This window comes from Nicotiana tomentosiformis, chromosome 9 (genome assembly GCF_000390325.3).
Source record: "Nicotiana tomentosiformis chromosome 9, ASM39032v3, whole genome shotgun sequence".
NCBI classification, from domain to species: Eukaryota; Viridiplantae; Streptophyta; class Magnoliopsida; order Solanales; family Solanaceae; genus Nicotiana; species Nicotiana tomentosiformis.
In genome coordinates this window covers 100,032,723-100,049,858 of record NC_090820.1, presented here as the reverse complement: position 1 = coordinate 100,049,858, position 17,136 = coordinate 100,032,723, and the positions used below count along the sequence as shown (strand labels likewise).

General features: G+C 34.7%; 2 protein-coding genes across 3 annotated transcripts; one reads left to right on the top strand and one right to left on the bottom strand.

Moving 5' to 3' along the window:
• The first annotated feature begins 7,834 nt into the window (after positions 1-7,834).
• On the top strand, positions 7,835-13,147 carry LOC104120433 (small ribosomal subunit protein mS79 (rPPR3b)-like). 2 transcript variants are annotated; one of them, XM_070185802.1, is made up of 2 exons: positions 7,835-9,107; positions 12,831-12,969. In XM_070185802.1, exon 1 carries the CDS (start codon positions 7,922-7,924, stop codon positions 9,062-9,064), a length of 1,143 nt encoding a protein of 380 aa, XP_070041903.1. In that variant the 5' UTR covers positions 7,835-7,921; the 3' UTR covers positions 9,065-9,107; positions 12,831-12,969. The 2 variants fall into 2 exon arrangements, with proteins under 2 accessions (XP_070041903.1, XP_009630488.1); XM_009632193.4 differs by having other exon boundaries at positions 7,836-9,107; positions 12,848-13,147.
• Positions 12,146-14,804, bottom strand: LOC104120432 (anthocyanidin reductase ((2S)-flavan-3-ol-forming)). Its single transcript, XM_009632192.3, has 6 exons — positions 14,600-14,804; positions 14,232-14,398; positions 13,819-14,019; positions 13,183-13,342; positions 12,841-13,054; positions 12,146-12,359 (listed from the first exon to the last, which is right to left on the bottom strand). Exons 1-6 carry the CDS (start codon positions 14,700-14,702, stop codon positions 12,215-12,217), a joined length of 990 nt encoding a protein of 329 aa, XP_009630487.1. The 5' UTR covers positions 14,703-14,804; the 3' UTR covers positions 12,146-12,214.
• Between the last annotated feature and the right edge of the window lie 2,332 nt (positions 14,805-17,136).

Below are 17,136 nucleotides of genomic sequence, written 5' to 3'. Positions count from 1 at the left end.
TTCAACATCTTTCAGTAAACCTGCAAAAAAGGAGTAAAAGCAAGTTAGAAATCGATAGCTCGAACATTCAAGGTCAAAGTCATTTGAGAAAACTCGTACCATGTGAACGGGCCTCCCACCGGCCCTTCGAGAGCTCACGCCAAGAACTCTCAGAGTAAAGTCCTTGCTTCACAATGCCCTTGATCCATTCCTTGAGTCGAGGAACCGCATCCGGCATCCGAGCAACAACTGCACCACCACAAAATATAGATGAGAGGGTAGAAAAAGAAAAGAGCAACAAACGAAATCTTTAAAGCAAGGTTATACTTGTGTTTCATAATCTACTTCTCAGGAAATGGCATAGGCTCGCTAGGATCAAATCTGAATTCTTCACTCGGACAAAATAACCTAACCAGCCTCTGTCCCGATCTTCATCGATGCTGGAAAACGGAGCCTTGCTGGCCCAACAGGCCAGCTTAATTAGTCCACCTCGATAAAGTCGGGGACTATACAAATTCATGAGATGATGGATGGTGAAGGGACACCCCTCGATATTTCTCACGAAGAAGTGGAGACGGATTACTATCCTTCAGAACGAAGGATAAATCTGACCGAGGGTCAACTCGTACCTCTTACAGAAGGTGATGATGACCGTATCTAAGGAGCCCAACATAAAAGGGTAAGTGTAAACACTTAAAAACCCTCCACGTGGGTAGTGATTGCTTCCTCGGGCGTAGAGATCACCACGTGCTTATCAGCCCAGTTACAGTCTTCCTTGACCTTGGCAAGGACACTATCGGTGATTGAGCATATATATCTCGAGACCGGCTCATACCGGTCCGATACCAAAGAGATTTTCTCAACCTTGAAATCAGATCCGATTGGGCACCCTGTAGGGACAAATATTTGCAGAGGAGGTTCTGGTGCTGGTTCCTCGACAGTAGCAGACGAAATATTTTTCTCAACAACCGGTCGTTAAGAATAGGGGGTTCTTGTTGAGGAATGGATTTTGAAGTCTTTGCCATTACTTCTAAATAGAGGAAAAAAGAAGGTACCGGTAAATGAGGAGGTGTAATTAACAGGTAGCTTATGTAAGCTTTCAAAAAACCAGAAGGAAAAAAGTTTTAAACCTAAGCTAGAAAACCAGAAGATAAGGGTGATGAAGTTTTCTTGAAGCACAAAGAGCAAGAGTTTGAATGTAAAAAAGTTATAATGAATGAATGAAAGAGTATTTATAGTTTTCTCAAATGGCGGCTCACTTCCCAAGGTGGCCGACCATTAACTGACACGCATTTAATGCCTTAAAAATTGGATCGACGGGACGTTTTCAATTATTCTTATCACTTACGTCATGATTTCGTCGTCATAATATATCGAAGTGAGAATCGGAGGCTCATATCGTTTCTCGTCATCTATTCTCCGAAAAATGAGGGGACTATCTGTATACGGGTAAAACCAAGCTCGATATTCAATCGAACTTCCAAAATTCCCTGGTTAGGCCAGGGTCGAAATATTTGTGATCGGGTAAAGTCGATCTCGAAGATCGATATGACGTCCAACACAATCAGAACACGGTGATTAAGATCGAACCCAAAGCATTGTCAAAATTAGCCATCAAAACTATCCGATTTGCCCTCGAGTTTACCGAAGGCATAACTGGTCCTGTTTTTAACAATCTCGAAGAAAGCTTTGCCAACTCATCTGGCGTGGATCCATAATTCTCGCTATTAACCAATCATTACGGCAGAAATCATAGAATGACTCGAAAAAGTGAACCAACGGTCAGCAAATCAAGGACTTTTGCCTTGTATATAACAATAAATTAATATCTTAAAAGGTAGATCTCCCCTAATATATAAAGGAGACTTGACAATTCATTAGGTAGATTGTAACATACACTCATGAGCAATACATTACCGTTATCCTTATTTCTTTACTATCTTGGTGTCAATTAAAGTGTATTCAATTCAAGGGTGACTTGCATTCTTAAGCTGAAATCATCCAATTTCTGTGGTTTGCAGTTATTTTATCGCTATTTATTTTAATCGTAATCTAATTTATTACTTTGTATCAAGTTAATCCACGTGTCCTTATAGTTATAACCACTAACAAATTCAATTGTTATCCGATTTTGAGGGTAAACAACTGCCAAGCTACTTACGCTAAATTACTTGGGAAATAATTTTCACATACGGCTGTTGTAAATAATTTTTAACACTAACACATCACATACGGGATAAATACAAGTTACTGTAAAAAAAAAAAGAAAGATAAAGTAACTTGCTACAATAAATTAACATGCACTAATAATGTAAAAGTTCTTTGAACTGTATGTGCACATGACTTAAATTCAATTCATATTCTGCGAGAAGATCTAACCTTATAGCCATTGGTAAGAAATCTCATGTCTTTATCTCTTACAGTCTTTTGCTAATATCCATTTGATTTATATGAAGTGCAGTACATTACTCTAGCCTTTGTTTCTGTCCACGGAGCAGACATGGGCGAAGCTACACTTTGGTAAGGGTGGTCAATTGACCATGCTTCGTCGGAAAATTACATTGCGTATATAAGTAAAATGAATAGATTTTATAGGTATATAACAAATATTAAACACCCTTTGTCGAAAGTTTTTTAACTTCTTTCAAGTTTTAACATCATTGGAGAAATTCCATTGCTTCGCCACTGGAAGCAGAGATTGATAAAATCTCTTTATAACCGATGGTCTAATGGAACTCAAAACTGAACTCTGTAGGTCTGAATTTGGAAACAAATTAGAGCATATATATTTAGAACATAAAATGGAAAGTCTCAGTCATGAGTATGTCGGTTTCTTCGTGTCACTAGAATATAACAAAAATTTGAACCAATTCAAATTTAAATCCTTAATTCGTCTTTTTCTCAGTCATGAGTATGTCGATTTCGTCGTGTTACTCTAATGTAACAAAAAATTGAAGCGACAAGGGCATGCAGTGGCAAAGCCTCCTAGCTAGGATCAAATCTCCACCAGCCATTGACTTGTCGAAAGAGTAGTAAGTAAACAAAGTATTTCGCGTTCATGCACGATGGGTGAAAGGGTCGCACTCCAAGAGGTGTGATGTAGGCAGCCTAACCTGATGCAAGCATCAGTAGCTAATTTCACGGCTCGAACCCGTGACCAATAAGTCACACGAAGACAACTTGACCATTACTCCAAGACTCCCCTTCTAAAATTCTGTTCATGCAATATCTCTGAGTTGAGGCTGATCTAGAGCGGGTTCAGCTGCATCCACTATTTTATGTTCGAATTACTTTTTTATATGCCATAAACTTTGAAAGAATATTAATATACAATAGATCACATCTATTCTAAACTGCTAGACTCTAAATCTTGGATTCTATCTCAGGTCATGATTATGCTGATTTCGTCGTGTTACTCTAATGCAACAAAAAATGGAAGCAACAAGGGCAGTGGCAAAGCCTCCGAGGATCAAATCTCCACCAGCCATTGATTTGTCGAAAGAGTGATGCTTCCTAGTTATATGTGTGACTGCTGGTGCTGGATTTCCTGTTCCTATATCCACTCCCACTTCAGATGGCAATGGACATGGAACTGGTGCAAAGGGGCCTAATATTCTATGCCCGTATGCATAATTTCGAGTAAACAAGAATGGATCAGATAAATCTAGGCAAAGAAGAAGAAGTAGAATTCTAGGCCTAGCCATGGAAAACAACATGAATCCTGCTCTTTTTAGTTTACATGGCTTGAATCCAATTAATATAGAGGAAGACAGGCCTTGAGTCTTTTCGTGTAATATTATAAGACGGGTAAGTAAACTTACCATATTGTTATTGCATTTCATGTTCCAATTATAGTGGTCTGTGCTAGATTCTTGGATCTATTCAAGGAGATGTAGCTTTTCGGTGTCGGAAACAAATAATGAGTTTTTAACAAATTATAGTGATCTATTGTAAACAAATAATTGACGTAAACTCATAATTTTTAAAATATATTATAATGAGTTCAATAGTCTGCTTGGCCAAGCCGCAAAAATTAACTTATTTTGATAAGTATTTGTTTTCTCAAAAGTGTTTTTGCTGAGAAACATTTTGTTTTTGGCTAATTAATTTGAAAAAATACTTCTCAGCAGCAATTAGTGTTTGGCCAAAACTTTTGAAAACTGCTTCTTACTGTATTTTTCTCAAAAGTGTTTTTCCAAAAAAGTATTTTTGGAGAGAAACTATTTTTTTCTGATTCTTCAAAATTGCTTCCGCTTCTACTCAAAAACACTTTTTTTCTTCTAAAACTTTGGCCAAACACTTCAACTTTAAAACAAAAATACGTGCTTTTTGCTTTGGAGAAACTTGGCCAAACATGGTATAAGAGCCTTAAATATTGAGTCTACACAGGGACAGATGTAGCATATACTCGGCGGGTTTCAATTGAACCCATAACTTTCGACGCGGAGTAAAAATTTATATGTAAAAATTTATTAAAATTATAAAAATAGTAGAGATGAACCCATAACTTTAAAAATATAATGGGTTCAATGCTAAATCACGGATCCGCCTCTGAGTCTACAACATCAATAACATACCCAGTGTAGTCTTAAGAGATAGTATGTACGCATAACTTACCTTACCTTGTAAAGATAGATAAATTGTTTCTGATATACCTTCTACTAAAAAATCATAATCACAACAGTTTAGAATAAATATAATGTTGTGTTCTATAGAACTTAAATTTGGAATCGTCTCTGGATCTATTGCCATAGTTTAACAGGAAAGGAATCTCACTTAGATTATTAAGGTCTTTTCTGGAGTCACGGGAGGACGACAATGGTTGGAACATAACAAAATTATTAGTGATACAATTATCTTCCTGCATTATGGGACAGAGGGTTTGCCATACAGTTCATTCTTTAAAAACTTTGTCGGTTATTTATTTATTGTTCTTGATTTTATTCGAAACTTGATGACCAGACCCAATTTTAGTTTTCAGATATATCTCTTTCTAGGGTGAATTTTAAAATAAATAAAAGAGATGTGCCTAGGAATCCCTAGCGTTTAACTTTAAAATATAAGGGGTGTATATGCAATTAAATTGTATTATAAGGTGTTATGTGTTATTTATCCTTAATTATAAAGGTTGTTTCACTTATAGCCTGGCCAAGCATTTATATTTTGGAAGCCAAGATTTCATAAGTACTAAAAAAAAAAAAAAGGTATTTTTGAGTAGTAGCAATTGGTGTTCAGTTAATCAATTTGAAAAATACTATTGCAAATTTAAAAACAACAATTTGTGCTTGCTAAGATTCTAAAAGTACTTTTGTGGAAAAAAATTACTTTTTCAGCTTTCAAAAAATAGCTTTTATTATTACTCAAATGCATTATTTTCCCATGATAACTTGGCCAAACACCTTAACTCTCTAAAATAAGTACTTTTAAAAATAAATAAATACTTTCGGCTTCCTAAAAGCTTAGCTAATCAGACTATACATTTCCACTTATATTACTTCAAATTATCTTTTATCTCTCATTAAACATTTTAAATATTTTATTAGAGCAAAAATATATCGGAAAAAATAATATTTATCCCGGTTTCATAAAACATACTACTTACTTATTTTGAACTAAATTTGAAAGGTTAAAACAACACTTTAAGTATCCGTTTGGCCATAGATTTTGTCAAAATATTTTTAATTTTTTTTGGCAAAATACTGCTTGTTCATAAAATTTGTCCATATTTTTGCAAATTTCCAAATCGAGCTGATTTTGGCCCAAAATATTACTATTATAATTTTAATTTTTTTAAAAAATTACCCCAAACTTTTGTGTTTTATAAAAGAGCTCACCATTTATTATTTTGTAACAATATTGCTTCGTCTTCTCGGTTATCTAATAGTGTACTATGTAGTTCATTATCAAAATGATAATTTTGTATTAAATTTATTTATGTTCAGGACTATGATTTGTGATAATGATAATGAATGTTATTGATAGGTACTGTTGGGTATTTGTGATAGTTTTTAAAACTTGTGGGTATAAGTCTTGTTTTATGTCTTTTCCAAAAATTAATTTGTTTTGAATACTGATGTCCAAACATATTTTCATCTTCAAACCAAACTTCACCCAAATCATATTTTTCAAAGCAAATTTGGAAATTTATGGCCAAACGCTAGCTAAATGACTCGGAGGTACCCATCTGGATCAATTTATGTGAATATTCTTTTAAATTTAGAAACAATTTAAATTTAAACTTTTCATATTATAATTAATCATTGAGATGACTTATGATCATAATAATATCTACATCATGTTTTAGAGCCCCTCCGAGTTACCTGATTATAAATAGCTGATAATTTTTTAAGTGCTGAATAACATTTTTGAGTGTTGAAACTGATAAAGAGAAAAGTAGTATAAGATGGGTTTTTTTTTTTTTTTTGGTTTTGTTTTTGCTAAAACGGAGAATTGCATTAATAAAAGAAGCTAAGATAGTACAGGATAGTGGACTTAACGGATAGTGCTAGTGTCAAGTACATCAAAATCTAATTGCATGAAAGTAAAAGTGGGAGGGTCTTCAAAAAACATGAGATGTTGTGTTGGTGAATCCAGTCTTGATTTTCCAAACTTTGCTAAAGCATCAGCCACTCTGTTGCCCTCTGCAAACGTGTGGACAAGATGATGCACTTTCAGTCCGTTTAAAGGAGTTGGAGTAATACCTGAGAGTCCGTTTCAACCACTAGAGGTTGAATACGACGACTAATTGCAATGGATAGCCCGTGGTAAAGAGCTAATAGTTCAGTTTGTAGGACATCAGTGCGTAGTATGTGTTTCGCAAATCCATAGATCCTATGTCCTGAGGCATCACGAAAAATCCCCCTTGCTCCACCATGGTGTGATGCTGGGTCACATGCAGTGATGGATCCAGGATTTTAATAAGAAACGATGGTTAATATTATCATTATCAAAAAAGACTTCTAGTCACAAGTCAAGTAAGAATCGAACCCGCGCCTCTAGCTTCAGACACACCCTTAGTTCAAGCTCAACACTGCAACACCGATTAGTCTTTTTTGTTCTTTGGTGCTTGCTAGCCTATTATATCCGTTTCTTATATTTTTGATATAATTATACACAGTTTATGTTGAGGTCAATGGGTGCTAAAGCACCTTAAATTAGTACAGATCCGCCACCGGTCATATGCCCCATCAATATTAAGTTTGTAATGAGACGATTGTGGTTTATGCCAGTAGATGGCTTGCTTAGTATATGGGTGTTTTTTCCTAGGGATCTTTGTCAAGTAAGTAGTTTGCGTTGCTAGTGTGGTAATCGTGCCAAAGACTTATTCGATTCCCATGTGCTACATTCCAGCTTGTGCCTGATCGACAATGATTAGCTACCTTTGTCATGCTCTTCCAGATGTAAGAGGCGTTAGTGTGTGTGGTCATTGTGTACAAAAAATTGGTTAGTATAGATGGACTGACGGTTGTATTTAGCGGAGAGTATGTTACCCCATATAACAAGAGTGAGTTGGTCTAGTGGTGAGTGTGGTGTTCTTGGAGGGAGGGAATTGAGGGTTTATCGGAAACAGTCTCTCTACCCAAATTAGGGGTAAGGTTTGCGTACAAACTACCCTCCCAAACCCTCCTTAGATTTATGAAAAGTAATCGTAGATTTTACGTTTCTGGACGGACGAACCCGTAAGAAGTGCGTTCAAGTTGGTTGATGATTTTAGAAGGTAATTTCCTCATTAGACCATAAGTTAAAAAGTGTTTTTTATATTTCGAGTTGTTTTGATCTCTCTAAAAAAAAACAGAAAAAGAAAAAAAGGTCTTTTGCATTCTGCTTTTAAAGACCCACTTGCCAAAATAAAAAAGAACCATTTGCATAAAACCCCTTTTAGCTATACCATAAACCCTACAGTCCAGTCTTGTTCTCAATACCTTACTTCTGCATTTCCCAAATGGCCACTTTTACGAGATCGATCCGCCGTACTTTCTCCACTGCTGCTACAACCACATTATCTCCAATCAGAGCCATCTCCGATGACTTATACAAAGAGCGCAACCTCAAAAGACTCGTCGAAAAATTCAAACAGTATTCAGATGTCAACCGTTTCCGCACCAAAAATGGCATTTACGAGTCTACAGTTCAGCGATTAGCCTCAGCCAAAAAGTTCAAATGGATCGAAGAAATCCTCGAACACCAAAAGCAATACAGACTCGACATTTCCAAAGAGAGTTTCGCTGCAAGGCTCGTTAGTTTGTACGGAAAATGCGGGTTGTTTGAGCATGCACAGAAAGTGTTTGATGAAATGCCAGAGAGGAATTGTAAGCAAACTTTGAAATCCGTTAATGCCCTTTTAGGGGCTTGTGTCAATTCGCAGAAGTATGACGAACTTGAGACCTTGTTTAAGGAATTGCCTGAAAAACTGAAGGTAAAGCCCGATGTGGTCACGTATAATATTATGATTAAGGGGTTATGTGATAAAGGGACATTGGATAAAGCAGCTGCTTTAATTGATGAGATTGAAAAGAACGGGTTAAAACCTGATTTGGTTACATTTAACACCATACTAGGTGCATTTTACTGTACTGGTAAGTTTGATGCTGGCGAAAAAACGTGGAAATTAATGGTTAGCAAGAATGTTATTCCGGATATTAGAAGTTACAATGCTAAGTTGGTTGGATTGATTAATAATAGCAAAGTCTCGGAGGCGGCCAAGCTTGTTGGTGATCTGGGAAGTTTTGAGTTAAAGCCTGATGTGTTTACTTATGGCACTTTGATTAGAGGATATTGTGATAAGGGTAATTTGGAGGAGGCTAAAAAGTGGTACTTAGAATTGGTGAAGAGTGGATCTTCTCCAAACAAGGTGATATTTGGAAGTGTCATTACGGCTGCTTGTGAAAAGGGTGATTTTGATTGGGCTTTTGAGTTGTGCAAAGACGTTTTTAAAAACAAGTGTCATGTTGATGCGGAGTTGTTGCAAGGAGTGGTCGATGGAATGGTGAAATCGTCAAGGATTTGGGAAGCTAAGGAGGTTGTGCGTTTGGGCAAGTCAAATGACTACCATCTTTATAAGCTCAAACTCCCTTCAGATGACTAAGGGACCAGCAGCTGGCTGCTTAGCATTTTAGATGCTGATTTTGGTACGTTAACCTCGTGTAAGAACTTGATTTGATGGTTGTTTCATATCTGTTAGTTATGAGATATATTGTTGTTTTGGATGTCAAATGAATTTATAATTTGATCGGCCTTTTATGCACGAGTTTTCCAGACTTAATGGCTTCACTTCATGGTGGTTTAATGGTAGAAGGCTTCCAGCTAAAAATGACCCTCCCTAGTACCTTTTAGGCTTTTGTATAGATATCTTGGTTGTATATCTTCTCAGTTAAGAAATTAGTAGCTTACTCTTTAGTAGCTTTTTGTACTCCATTCTGGACACGCCTTTCGTAATTGCTAGAGAAATTCTGATAGTGTTGCTACATGCTAATATCATAGTTTGCATTATATTCAATTAATTCTCATTAAAACGTATTTCAACAAGTACACTGAATCAACAATAAAAAAACTGAGTTACAGCATCCAGTATCATATTTAATAGCTTTTTCAATTGTGCTAATTATAAGCCTTTCTTCAAGAGTCATATCTCAACAACCTTCTCAAAAAAAGAGTCATATCTCAACAATCAGCTATTGCGAAAGTCATTCTTCATTTTCCAAAAGATTCAGCCTATAAATCATAATTTAGGGAATAGAATGCACAATGAAGAGCATACTAGAAAATGAGAAAAAGAATCTGTAACCGAGAAGAAGAGACGTATGAGTAGCAGAAAAGAGGACCCACAAGAAGGAGAAAATGTCATCATGGATAATAGAAAAAATAAGAAGATATAAATCAAATGAATAGTAGAAAAGTTGTTGCAAAGTAACTGTTCTCAGACAACAAAAGGCTATTTTTTCTCCTTTTTGTCAATGTGTCATCTTTTAATGTCAGATTTGTAGAAGCAACAGATATCACTTGGATTGCATTGCACCTCATTGTTCCAAGTGTGAGCTTCTTCGGAGTTGCATTGACTCACTGATCAGATGCGATAACATTTAGAGCAATAAGTTTCTATAACCTTCCTCCAATAGCAAGATAAATGACTATGGCACAATATAGATGCATTTCTCCTGTTTTCTAATTTATGCTTGTGCTCTGTTTTTTCCAAATTTCTGCTGTTTTTTCCAAATCTATTATTTATTTCTTGATTTAAGAATTGAAACATTTGCTTAATATGTTATTTTTATTGAGTTCTTGGTCATTTATCTATGCCTATTTTATTTATTTATTTATGTGTTATATTGTGCTTCACATGAAAAAAGCGCGCACTTCGCTTCTCGCTTCGGTGAAGCGAGGCCTCCTCGCTCTCCAAAACACTGGGTATTTGCATCTTTTTGATTTTTCCTTTCAATTTCCTTTAACATGCTATCAGCTATTTCAAGTTTAGCCTCACCAAAGATCTAATCTCTTTGCCTCTTGTGCCATTTCAAATACTTGAAGAAGAATACTCTTTAGTTAGTGGAACATTTCGTAGCCTACTTACTGTTAACTGCTTAACAAGATATAATGGTTTTGTTTTTGGGATGAATATTACTCCCTCCGTTCCAGTTTATGTGAACCTATTTCCTTTTTGGTCCGTTCCAAAAAGAATGACCCCTTTTTTAATTTGGAAACAATTTTGCTTAAACTTACAATTCTACCCTTAATAAGAAGCTTTTAAAACCACACAAATACTCTGGGCCCCTTTTTGACCTGTTTAGGACCACAAATTCCAAAAGTCTTTCATTTTTTCTTAAACTATGTGCCCAGTTAAACAGGTTCACATAAATTGGAACGGAGGGAGTAATAACTAATAAAGGTGTCATGAAATTAAGGTGCAGGTTTGCTATATTATGTGCAAGAGTCATGTCAAGGCCTCAAAACTTATCTAAGGATACAGGGAAGAAGTTGTCAATATATAAACTCTTCCTGGAACTATGCACTAGGAAGCGCTGTTCACTATGTTATTCTTTAAGTATAATATGATACTAAACAACAAATAAAGGTAGTCGGTTTCCAACAAGAAAGTGCAAGAATAACTGTACCTGAATATGAGTGCACTCAGATAGTCATTAGCAGGAAATATGTTGCTTCTGTTTCTGATTAGTTAATCCTAATTTGATTAGTGTCACTGTGTCAGTATCAAAATGTTCCCAGACTTTAGTCTAGTGGTAGGAGCCCAACATGTGATATGTGGTAGGTGCACGTCATGGGTTCAAATCCTGTCCCTGATAGAAGCCTAGTGTTTAAGTGGAAAAGGATAAAGAATGTGAGCCCGTTGTTCACCGGGTTCTGAACTGTGCGACACTGACCCTTGAGATTACTCGGTTATGAAAAAAGTGTCAGTATCAAAATGATTTGGTGGTTTTGCTCTTGAACCGAATCTATTGCTCCCTGGGGAAGTTCTGATGAACTGGATCTGGTTTACTCTGCCAATGGAATTTCAAAATATAAAATAGGTGCTAAATAGTTCCTCCTTAACTTGAAAGCTGTATGCACATTTTGAATTGGAATTAAATCTTTTTATATTAGGTTTGAATTAAATCTTTCAATATCATATTTTACAAGTGATTTTATTGCCATTTAGGATTTTGCCATCATGTACCAGATTAATGAGGCAATTTAGGGTCAATTCAAATATCAACTAAGGCTCTATTTTATCAGACAAATGCAGACTTGTGGACATCAAAATGCAATAATCTATACTCTATACAAGATCACCTCCTCTGTTAAGTTGCAAAGGGTTCTTATTCATTTATCAATTAACTTGGTTTTCGAAAATTGAAGGATTCTACACCACAAAAATTAAAATCAGAGCACCAAATATGATAAGCTGAATGATAGAACTCCTCAAAGAACTAAAGCCACAAGAATAAACTGAGCCGGAGTTTAAGATTTTTTTATCAATCTTAATAAACGTTATTTCAACTATTATGTTTTCATATTCTTTTCAAAGAATTAGTACTAAATGGACATTTGAAACGGACCAAAAGAAGAGAACATTTCAAAAATTAGTTTCCTGTTATATAATAAATCATGTGTAGTCCCTGAAAATTCGTTGAAGATTAGGTGTGCCATTCTTGAATGATTGTTTGGGATGATAGAACATCAACTAGAGTTGTTTTATTTATAAAATATTCCTTCATTAAGTATTACATGCAATCTTGTTTCTTCAGTTCTTTAGTAACCCTTTATCTTTAAAACAAGCAAGACACTGGTCATAAATCTCTTCAATCTCATACTTAAAATTGAATCCCTCTTTGATGAGTTTTTCTGACGAGATGATCAGCTTGGCCTTGGAGGGGAAGTCCCCGAAACTGCAATTGATTGATCAATCAGATATATGTCAGTATTTAAAGTTGTAAACCATAAAGATAATGCAGTCTATGAATATAAGATGGAATAGAGTAAAAAGGAAAAATGTCGTCAGCAAGGAGCGAAAGAATCAAGTTTTCTGTGGTGATGTCAGAATTTGCACCTATTTATATCTATTTATTGATCAGTTTGCTAGTTTCTTTGCTCCCACTCGGTCTTCCTTTTCTATTTTCTTCCATTAATACGACCTAAACATATCTAAATCCTGCTCTTTTACTCCTATGGTTTGCTAAATAGTTGCATGTCGTTATCTCTGCACCCTGATCTTTGATGCACCTATACTCTGTTAGTGGCAATTCTAACAAAAAAGTGAACAGGAAGCATAATTTTACAAGGAAACATTTGGATTTGTTCTTGAAGAGTTACTTATATATCATCCCAAGTGGGAACAATTGTTGCTTAATATTTTGTAGCATTACTTACTCTGTAGGAACATTCGAAGTTGGATATCTTTTCTTCAAGAAATTTGCTAGCTCCGGAACACTGGTGTTGATGGCAGAGCAAACATATCGTCCAGAAGCAGATTCTTTCTCAGCAACAAAAATATGGGCGCGACAAACATCTTCCACATGTGTAATAGATATTGAACCTGATAACATCTGCATACCCTTCAAGTTTCTTGTAAGGAATTCATTCCCTGTCAAAAATTGCAAATTTAAGGTCAGATTCTCTGAGCTATATTCATTTACAATTTTACTAAGAAAATTCAATTCAGAATGAACATTAGTTACATGTGTGTGTGTGTGTATTATATTTTATTGAGACCTGTGATTAAAGACATGGCAAGATTAACACTGCTTGGAGTTTCTGGAGTAAGGTACGGGCCAACCATGAGAGATGGAATTACAGTGATTAGTTTAATATTGTTCTCCTCTGCAAATTTCCAAGCTTCTTTTTCAGCTAATGTTTTAGAGACAGGGTACCCCTGCATAGTAGAAAAAGAACTTCTAATCATCTTTCGTTCGTTTCTTCGGTAACCCATAGTGTTAAAAGGACATAATTAAGTACATAAAAGTGTACACTCAGTATTGGAACCGTCCTTAGGTCTTTGATTCATTCCCGGGCAGCTACCTTAACCCGAGGATCAAGCTTACCAGAGTGCTCCAACTGAAGAAGTTAATCTAACACATTAATGACCTTCAGTAGTGCTTCTTCCCTGACAGTTTAACTTTTTGATGTGGTCGCCACACAATTCAATATGGTAGCATAGTGAATAGTCCATGTGCTTGACCAGTAACAAAAAGAATCAGGCTTGCACGTAAGGTTGCATGTTCAGGACATACTTGAGTAACAATTTAACCTCTTAAATGAAGTGGTTACACAATTCATGTTATAACTTTCATATAAGTTAGTTTATCAGTTAATCACATGATATTAATAATAATAATATTGAGAAATTACCCAAGTTGGTGGCTTTGTGGAAGTCAAAAACTCGACATCGGTCCAATTAGACTCGTCCATGACGAGGCCTGTGCTATTAAGGTGGTTGATTGTCACAGCTGCAGCAGATGAGGTCAAAACCACACGCTTCACTGTGTTTGATTTAGCACAGGCTTTTAGAACATTGAGAACTCCTTGTATTGCTGGTTTGATCATATCATTCTACCCAAAAATAAAAAGGGAATGACTATTAGCATAGGCAAATCAACATTTTAGAGTATATAAGTTTAGAATGAGCGCGATCTTATTATGTGCATACATTTGGAATGTTATTTTTATATGTATACATAGTTCGAAACTAAAGCAAACCCTCAATCTACTCATGACGATTACATGTTATTGAAAGCTTAAGACTACTTGGTATAATTCTATACCTCTGGATCTTGAGAAGCAAAATTAATTGGTGTTGCAACAAGGAAGACAATGTCACAGCCAGCAATAGGGGCATCAAAGCTTGTTTCATCAGTTAAGTCAGCTTGGAAAATTCTCAATTTGCCCAAACTATGTAATGCTAAGAGGTGAGAGATCTTCTTTTGATTTCCTATAAGAAATTAGACAGTAGTATTAAAGAATATTTAGTCTACTGGATCATTGGAAAAATAATTATAGGTAACTCCGATCATAAGTTAAACTAGTTTTCTGAAAAATAAAGCTGACAACCTGTTAGAACAAGATAAATATATTGTTAGAGTAAATATTTTTTTACGCTGTTAGTGTTTATAAGTTAAATCTAAAAACTAACCGTAGTCTCGGACTGTTGTATTAACAGTGTAGCCTTTCTCAAGCAAAAGCTTGACAAGCAAAGATGCCATAAAACCAGTGCCACCAATTACACAAGCTGCCATTGGTTTTTATATTTATTTAAACAGACTAAAACCTTATAGAAACAAATTACTGAGAACACTCAAACGTTAATATTCTAGTATCAGATTAATGAAAGTATACTGTCTAAATATTTGGATGCATCGTTTTATATCACTAAGATCATCAGGTTATGAGGTAGATGAGCTCGTGATGCCCACCAAAAGGTCAAACGTCGAAGTTCAAAGCAGTCTATAGAAAGAAAAAAAAAAACAATATAGTAATACTGTACTAGAGGAAAAGACAAGTACACATGAATTATTAGTATAAAATATCTAAATAAAGGTAGTCTGGTGCACACAACATTTCGCATTCACGCAAGGTCAGGGAAATGACCGCACCCTTAGGGATATAATGTAGGCAACATACCCTAATGTAAGCATTAGTGGCTGCTTCCACTGCTCGAATCCGTGACTATAGGCCACACAAAGATAATTTTACCATTGTTCTAAACCCAAAACCCTAAAATATCTATTTAGAGAATAATATTGTATCTACCGGGGCTCTTAATTATTTGATTTGCTAAATGGTTAGTTTCTAAAGTCTACATGTCTTGATTTTTGGTGTTTGAATTTTTGTAGAGTTTGGTGTAATAGTTAGTGCGGCCTATTGGTGAAAATTTTATCTACTGGTACTCTAGAGCTTTAATTTCTAGTTTATGGAGTTTATTTGAGGGGTCAATGATCAACTTTTTATCGTCTCGTATCAGATTGTTACTTTCTCCATTTTAATTTATATAGTGATGTTTGTATTTTGAAAGTCAAATGAATTTTTTTTTTACCGTAATTTTTTTTATATGCCTTTTAAATATATTGAATTGTTACTTATTTTATTTTATAGTACTTTCGAATCACAATAAAAATTTAAAAATTTGACTCTCGAAATTCGAACTATTACACATAAATTGAAATTTTAGTTAAAGTATTTAGGGAACTCTTCTCGGCAGCTTCAGGTCTGTCACTGCCTAAGAGGAGGAGAGAAGGTTGGAAGTTGGACGCAGTGATGACAAAGGTGAAAAAAAATTGAAAATACAAGTGGAAAATGTGTTATATATGTTTTGAAGTGGTATTAGTTAATCTTTAAATAAAGATGGAGGATAATAAATCGTTCGTAAAATTAAAAGTGGAAATAATTTTTTCTGGACCAATTTAAGAGTTGACTTTATGTGTTTTTTCTTCTTCATAATTTATAGAAAAATAGACATTCATAAAAGTATTATTTGATTTGGTAGATTGATTTATACACAAATCACATTATCTAATCCAGTAGAGCATTTGTTTCGCATACTGTCATACGCATACAAAAAGTATATTAATATAAACAGTTGGCTAGCCTTTTGGAAGCTTAATGCAAACCTGTATCGTATCACCTTTGTTTAAAGATGACAGCAACTTGGCGTACATTAATAACGAATACTTCTGATTTATAAATAAACCAAGGGATGCACTAACATTTCCTAATTTCATGTTCCAGGGATGTTGAATCGAATCGAATCGAAAAAGTACACCAAACTGAAAAGTCAAATCAAATCGATTAAACAATCCGATTATGTTTAATTTGATTTGCTTTGCCTAGGGGTGGCAACTGGATCGGACCCGGTCCTAAGTGAGCCTCGCGGGCCCGGTCGTAAGTGGGCCGGTCCAATGCAGTCCGGTCCTAAATGGTCCTGGGCCTCGCGGGCTTATTGCTGGAACCGGCTCGGGACCGGGACCACGAACTAACGGGCCCGGGATTTAGTGGGCCGGTCCCGATCCGGTTCCGGGCCTAAACGGGCCCAACAGAAATTTTCTATTTTTAATTTTTTTTTATAGAAGTTAGAGAAAAAAATAGTAATAAAGATATATAAGGTATATTCGATTTATAACTATATTATATATACATAGTATACATCTTAAAATATACTATATATACATCTTAAGATATACTATATATATATAGTATAGTATGGTAGATCTTAATATATATATACATCTTAAGATATATATACATCTTAAGATATATAAGCTATATATATATATATATATATATAGTAAGATGTATATATAGTATATCTTAAGATGTATACTATCGAATATGACTTATAAACTATGTATATATATTATAGTATATTATAGTGTATATATACATTTTAAGATATATATATATATATAGTTATATAGTTATATACACACTATACTATATATACATAGTATATTCGATATACTATAGTATATATATATATATATATATATATATATATATATATATATATATATATATATAAATCGAATATAAGCTATATTCGATTTATATACTATATATACATCTTAAGATATATATATATATATATATATACATACAGTATACTATATATACATAGTATATAAGTCATATTCTATAGTATACATCTTAAGATATACTATATATACATCTTAAGAT

Bases quoted from the DNA above. Each gene is read 5' to 3' on its own strand.
- LOC104120433 (XM_009632193.4), top strand. From the start codon at position 7,922: ATGGCCACTTTTACGAGATCGATCCGCCGTACTTTCTCCACTGCTGCT.
- LOC104120432 (XM_009632192.3), bottom strand. From the start codon at position 14,702: ATGGCAGCTTGTGTAATTGGTGGCACTGGTTTTATGGCATCTTTGCTT. The intron at 14,399-14,599 runs GTTAGTTTTTAG...AATTTCTTATAG, and splicing joins TACAACAGTCCGAGACTACG to GAAATCAAAAGAAGATCTCT. The intron at 14,020-14,231 runs GTATAGAATTAT...ATTTTTGGGTAG, and splicing joins TTGCTTCTCAAGATCCAGAG to AATGATATGATCAAACCAGC.